Below are 6,232 nucleotides of genomic sequence, written 5' to 3' on the forward strand. Positions count from 1 at the left end.
AGCAGGCCCCACACTTAGCTGCCCCCCCTTCCATTCAGAACACAGAAGGGACCAGGGACCCCAGAGGATGGGGGGCTTGGAGTGCTGGGAGGAGCCTCAGAAGTCTCCCACTTCACCCCCCCGAATCCGTCCAGTGCACCCCAGAAACACCCCTCCCCCCTGTCCCAGCCGAGCATGTCCCTCTCGCACGGAGGCTCGGGTTCTGAGAGGCCTCGCTGGCAGCTGCACCTCCCTCTGTGGTTGCTCACCGCGCCCAGCTCGGACCCCAAAGCGCGGAGTGCAGAGCCCGCTGGACAGGACGGCGCAGCGTCGAGCACATACACATACACTCACACATGCACACTCACACACACATGCGCACACACAATACTTACACAAGCATATTCACACACATACATACACTGACACATGAACACACATGAACACACTCATGCTCACTCACATGGTCCTACTCAAAGACACTCATAACATTCTCACACATACTCATACACATGCAAACACTTGTACATGTACATACGCATGTCTACTTTCCTCACAAACATGCACACACTCAGACACTTTCACACACTCATACACACTTGTGCACACGTGCATACACACACACACACACACACACACACGCCCCTGCTTTAGCACACGTGGCTGCACTGGTCCTGCCCTGTCCTCACCATTTTCTCACTTCCTGGAGCAGGAGCGCAGGGGTGGAGTGTGTGGTGGGGGCACAGACCGGTGGAATGTCCTGGCAGAACTCTCATGAGCGCCCAGGGCCACCAAGACGGTGCCCGGATGGCCACTCCTATGTAACTGGATGAAACTGTGTTCAAGAGGGACTGCAGGGGCTGCCACTTACCAGCCACCTCTTGAGCGTGATGGGGTTGATGCTGAAGTCTCTGACCAGGCAGAGGTCGTGGTACATGTGCTCCAAGCAGCTCAGCATCTGCGGGCACAGGAAGAGCAAAGGGTGGTCAACGGCACGCGGGCCACCCGCCCGGCCCTACCGTCCCGGGAGAGGTCCGCAGGGCAGGCCGGGCAGCTTCTCCAGGCCCGTCCCCAGCGGGGAGCCCTCCCTGGCCCGGGTCACCCGAGAGTGAAGCCTGTTGACTGGGGGTTCAGCATCCCGCAGAAGGGATGGGGGTTTGAAAGAGCAGTCGGTGTTCAGAAGTCAATGGAACTCTATACAAGAAGGAACAGGGAGGCTGGATGAGAGGGAGTGTGCTGCGCCCAAAGGACCACATCAGAGATGATTTCACTTATTTCCACTCACAAGGCACAATCTCAGAGGGTCAACCTGGCAGTCGGATGCTCCGGGACTCGGCTCCATCTAACTCAGACCTGAGAGCCGTGCCCCAGAGAAAGGCCCTTCACTCGCCTCAGGTCTGAGCCAGAGGGTAAAGGGGCCAACAACTTCCATCCCCAACACCCTCATTGTGCCCCCTGGGGCCTTGAAGCCACTTATTAATGTGTTAAATTTAGTCCAGAAGGTGAGTGCATTCTGGGTAAGTGCCCTCCCCTCCCTGCAACCTTACTTCACGGACTGTCTTCTAAAAAAAAAGAAAAAACCCCTGCTCACGTTGAAATAGATTTTGTTTTCAGTCCCAAAGAGGATTTACTGTCACTGTTATCATCTATTTAAATATCGCTCAGAGCTCTGGAGCTAATTAAGCGAGGGAAGACAGATTAAATTATTTTTAATAAATGAAAGTTTGACAAAGTGGGCTTTGCCTTCTGGGAAAGCAGGCCTTGGATGGGAAGCCCAGGGAGACAGACCTGCAAAGCAGGGGCAATGAAGATGTCACCGGGGGTGGGGGTGGGGGTGCAGAGCTGACACCGGCCAGCGCCTCTCTGCCCAGGGCCACACGCCTGTGCCCTGCCTCTGTCACATCCTCCAGCTGCCCGGTGCCTGCGCAGGCATGGCAGGCCCTCCAGACTGAGGGGCTGCAGCCCCGACACCCCTTGCCCCACCCACCCGCCCATGTGCCGCTCCAGGCAACCCCCGCGAGCTGCATGAAATGATCAGCAGACAAAACCGTCTGGTGCCATGTCTGAGGCACGTGTGGTGTCTGGAGCAGGAGTGATGTGGCCATGCATTTGTCTCCAAGCTGGTGGCAGGTCCTGGTCAGACAGCTGGGCGGTGGGGAGTGTGGAGGACTCAGGAGGTGACCAGGAGGCCCAGCCTGTGAGCCCTGTGCTCAGTAGAGGCGGCCACGCTGCGCTTCCCGGCCCCGGGGAGCTCTGACAGCAGCTTGCTGGGGGCAGCAGCAGTGTGAGGTCATGGACTCCTGGTCTGTGATGGGGGAACGCTGGGCTGGACCCGGGGGATGCTGGGCACAGCATCTCTCCTGCTCGAAGGGAGAGGTGAACCGTCACCACTGGGGGCTCTGACGTGCTCAGGGTGCAAGGTGCTTTGTGGGTGGCCAGATGCAGTTTCTCGGGGGCCAGGTGGGACTTCTAAGTTTTTAGTTGTGACTCTTTAGTTGATCATCTTTGCCGCCCATGGTCCAAAATTCATTGCACCCCCAGATTTGCCAGAGGCCCGGGGTCCAGTCTTTGGGCACCTCTGGTTGTCACCACAGGCAGCTGGAAGAATCAGGCCCCTCACAAGTCTCTGAACCTCTGAGAGGTGCTGGCAGGAGCCCCAGGCCGGCAGGTGGCCACACAGAGGCCGAGCCCACCCGCAGGGAGCTGTCTGGCTCCTCCCACGCTGGCCCTGGCGCTGCTATATGTACACCCCGCATGTACATGCACCGCACATGTACATACACCCTGCGGGTACATACACCCGCGTGTCGGAGGACAGGGAGGCGGCCTTCCCATCATGGATGCGTGAATCCTTCACCTCTCAATGTGAGGCCCGTTCTCTCTGGCCACATCACCCTGTGCTCAGAGGAGACAGAAATGGCAGCGATGCCCACACAGGTGCCTTGCCATCAGGGGCCAGGCTCCCCTCTTGCTCCTCGTGGCTGAGAACAAATGACTTCAGGGACTGTGCTTTTTCTCGATGTCTCTATAGTGGTGCTTGTCCACCTGCCGGAAGCAGGGACCTGCACGGTCTGGGCCATTGAGACGGTCACACCTCTCATTTCTCCAGGCCACGCAGCCTCCCGCACCCGGTCCATTTCTCACGGTGCACTGATCTGGCAGGTGATGGCCGCTCCCCTAAAATGCCTCCTGCTCCTTCATATCCACGTTCCTGGCCTGCACGCGGCCTGGACGTTGTGGAGCACGTGCGCCATCTGGCCCAGTGTTTGCTACGGGACCATCCCTGGCACACAGGCGGCTCCCCTCAGGCTGGCTGCGGGGGGAGGAGGCGGAATCTCGGGTTTCTGGTCAGTGCTGCTGCGGCTTCCCCTTTGCTGGGGGAGCAGGAATGAGAGCACAAGCAGGGTTCACTCGGGGGACCCCAGCGCCCTGGGAGCGGGCCAGCGCTGGTGAACCTCCCTTTCCTGCCGTCGCAGGGATGTTGCTGCTGCCGCTCTCGTCCAGGCGGGCAGCTTGCTGGGGGCAGCCTTTCTGCGTCTCTGCTACTGCAAAGCTGGGAAGAGTCCGTAGATTTTGGGGGCCTGATGTCTGTGATGAGGGACTTTCTGTGTTCTTGAGGTTCAGAAGAGACGGGTATGATTGATATGATTTGGTAGCTAGACCAAACAAAGAAAACCTCCTTTTTTGGTGTTTTCTCAGCAAAAGGGAAAGTAAAAAAAAATCTTGTTAAGCGCCTCGCCTCCCAGGTCCTGTATGTGTGCCTGTCGGGGGCCGGCTGCGCCTTTCCCCATAGAAGCCGCTCTTGGGTGGGGGGTGTATCTCCACAGTGTGGGGGGTCTGTGGGCAGCAGCTGGCAGCTGAGAGGGTATTTGTGGGGTCAGTACAGGGCCCCTGGGGACTCTCGACGATGATGCTCCCTGGGGTGAGCACCTGCAGCCAGCATCCCAGGGTTCAAGCCCCTGCACTGGACCACCTGCTCCTCTGTCTGACACCCCCTTCCTGAGTTCTGTCTCTAGGACCCCCCTGAGTCAACCAAGAGTCAGTTTAACTAAAATCTGGAGAATCAAGTGAAAAAAGCAGCAAGAAGAAGAGAGAGGAGAAAGGCCAGGGGGAGAGTGACGGGGATGCTTCCCTCACGTCCCGAGACGCCGGTCCCGGGGGCTCCCTCACTCACCTCGTTGGGCTCCCAGAGCCAGACGTCGAAGGTTGGTTTGCGCAGGCCCTCTATGGTCTCTGGCGAGAGCAGGTACTGGAAAGGACAGGAGGGCGTTAGCCTCTGGGCTGAGCCACGGCCGTCACCTCTGGGGGACGGGGACGTTTCCTCTGTCCCGCAAGGACACCCGTGTACAGGCTTGCAGGCTACATTCTGCAAGAATTCTGGCGGCGGGCAAACTCCAGGGACGGGAATCCCACCCCGAGGCCGGGCCAGAGCGCCCGGCATGCCCACGTGGGTGCGAGGGACCGTTCTGGGGTGACGGGGACGCTCCATCCCTTGACTGTGGTGGATGCTCCGTGACTACACAAGTTTGTCAAAATTCACCATACAATGCGACTCACTGCACGTAGGTAACATCTCAATAAACTTGATGTGAAAAAGCAAAGTGAGGTCACGGGGAAAATTGCTTGGCGTGAGTCCAAATACTGGCTCAGAAGCGGGTTTGGGTTTGCTTTTTGCGGGAGCCCATCTGGTTTAGCTGTGGGCTGAGGGCCTCCAGGACACGAGTCAGAGTTAAATCGTCACAGGAAACAGGACTGCGATTTTAGACCTCAGCCAGTCATGGTGTTTTGGGATTAGATATCATGTTCCCCAAGGGTCATGGGGTTTCGGTTTATTTTTTTTTTAGGAACCGCAGTGGAGCATTGAGACCCTGTACTTTGGACCTAGGCTGGGCCTCATGACTCCCTGGGGCTGGAACATGAGAGATTTAGGTCACATTTTCCTACAGAAGAGACACCGTGGTGTCCATCTGAAAACCCTGGACAAGCCTGGTTGGTGTGGCTCAGGGGTTGAGCGTCGACCCAAGAACCAGGAGGTCACGGTTTGATTCCCAGTCAGGGCACATGCCTGGGTTGTGGGCTCCACCACCAGTAGGGGGCGTGCAGGAGGCAGCAGATCCATGATTCTTTCCCATCATGGGTGTTTCTATCTCTCTCTCCCTCTCCCTTCCTCTCTCTGAAATCAATCAAAACATATTAAAAAACAAAAACAAACAAACCACGGACAACCTGCAGGCCCCGGGCCCCTGTGAGCAAGCGGGAGCCGAATATCAGCTCAAGAGGGCGCTGAAGGTCAGCTGGGCCAGGGGCTCGTCCACTCACCAGCTGAGGGCTCTGCTGAGGTGGGTGACCACCATCCTGAGACCCCCCCTCCCCAATTCCTGGGGCCCTGCTGCTTTCACAAGGGCCCGGGGTCTCTGGTCACTGAGAAATCTTTTGTGACCGAAAAGCAAAACTTCTCATAACAGCGTATTGTTCAGGGACAGAAGATCCAAGAAAACAGAATTTTAAAAATTTACTTAAAAATTTAGCCCTTACCTCCCGCCACAGTAAGCTATGGTCTGGGACCACGTTGGCTAAACAAATGTCAAAGAGAAAACTATTCTGCTTAAGGAGAACAGGTGCGTCCGGCAGCCCACGGCCGCGGCAGGAGCTGTTTCTGCAAATGTGCAGACATTGGGTGGCCAGGAGGCCAGGGTGGCCGAGGGCGGGGCCTGTGCCTGGGGCTGTGGACACAGATGCTCTATCTTCAGAGGCAGAATTTCATCTTACCTTGGGATAAGCGGGGACATCGCGTTGAGGTGTCAACTTCTTGTTGTTATCCAAAAAACTGTACTTACAGGGGCAGCTGGTCCTGGGGGGAGGGGGTGGGGAGGGAAGCAGAGGTTAGTCTGGCACCGTTGCTTCAGTCTGGGTGTTCACGTGGGCAGGGACTGTGGGCACCTCCTCAGAGCAAAACAAACTGCAAACCCCATGCCAAGCCCAAAGCAAACCCTACAGACGCCCTTGGTCGTATCTGTTGTGGGAGGGTAAGTCATAAAGCCAGAGACGTCTTATCACTGACCCCCAGGGCCCCTGCTGGGCCTCCGCAGGTACAGTGGGCTCTTGGAAACATGGGTCTGCATTACAGATAAGCTCCTAAAAACTTTTTAAAATGATGAAAGCAAAGCGCGTTCCTTCCACAAAATTCAACCAACACAGAAGTAAAGTAAAATAAAAAAAAATCGAAGTTCCTATGTCACCCCCTCCTTTCCTC

General features: G+C 56.8%; 1 protein-coding gene across 1 annotated transcript; it reads right to left on the minus strand.

Annotated features, from left to right (window-relative positions):
• Positions 1-804: 804 nt before the first annotated feature.
• LOC111824765 (high affinity cGMP-specific 3',5'-cyclic phosphodiesterase 9A-like) lies at positions 805-5,830 on the minus strand (the record flags this gene model as incomplete). The annotated part of the gene is made up of 3 exons (XM_023749340.1): positions 805-937; positions 4,154-4,228; positions 5,749-5,830. Coding segments are annotated over 3 exons (274 nt in total), but the record flags the coding sequence as incomplete, so codon positions are not given.
• Between the last annotated feature and the right edge of the window lie 402 nt (positions 5,831-6,232).

The sequence above is a fragment of the Myotis lucifugus genome, unplaced genomic scaffold, assembly GCF_000147115.1.
Source record: "Myotis lucifugus unplaced genomic scaffold, Myoluc2.0 scaffold_6318, whole genome shotgun sequence".
NCBI classification, from domain to species: Eukaryota; Metazoa; Chordata; class Mammalia; order Chiroptera; family Vespertilionidae; genus Myotis; species Myotis lucifugus.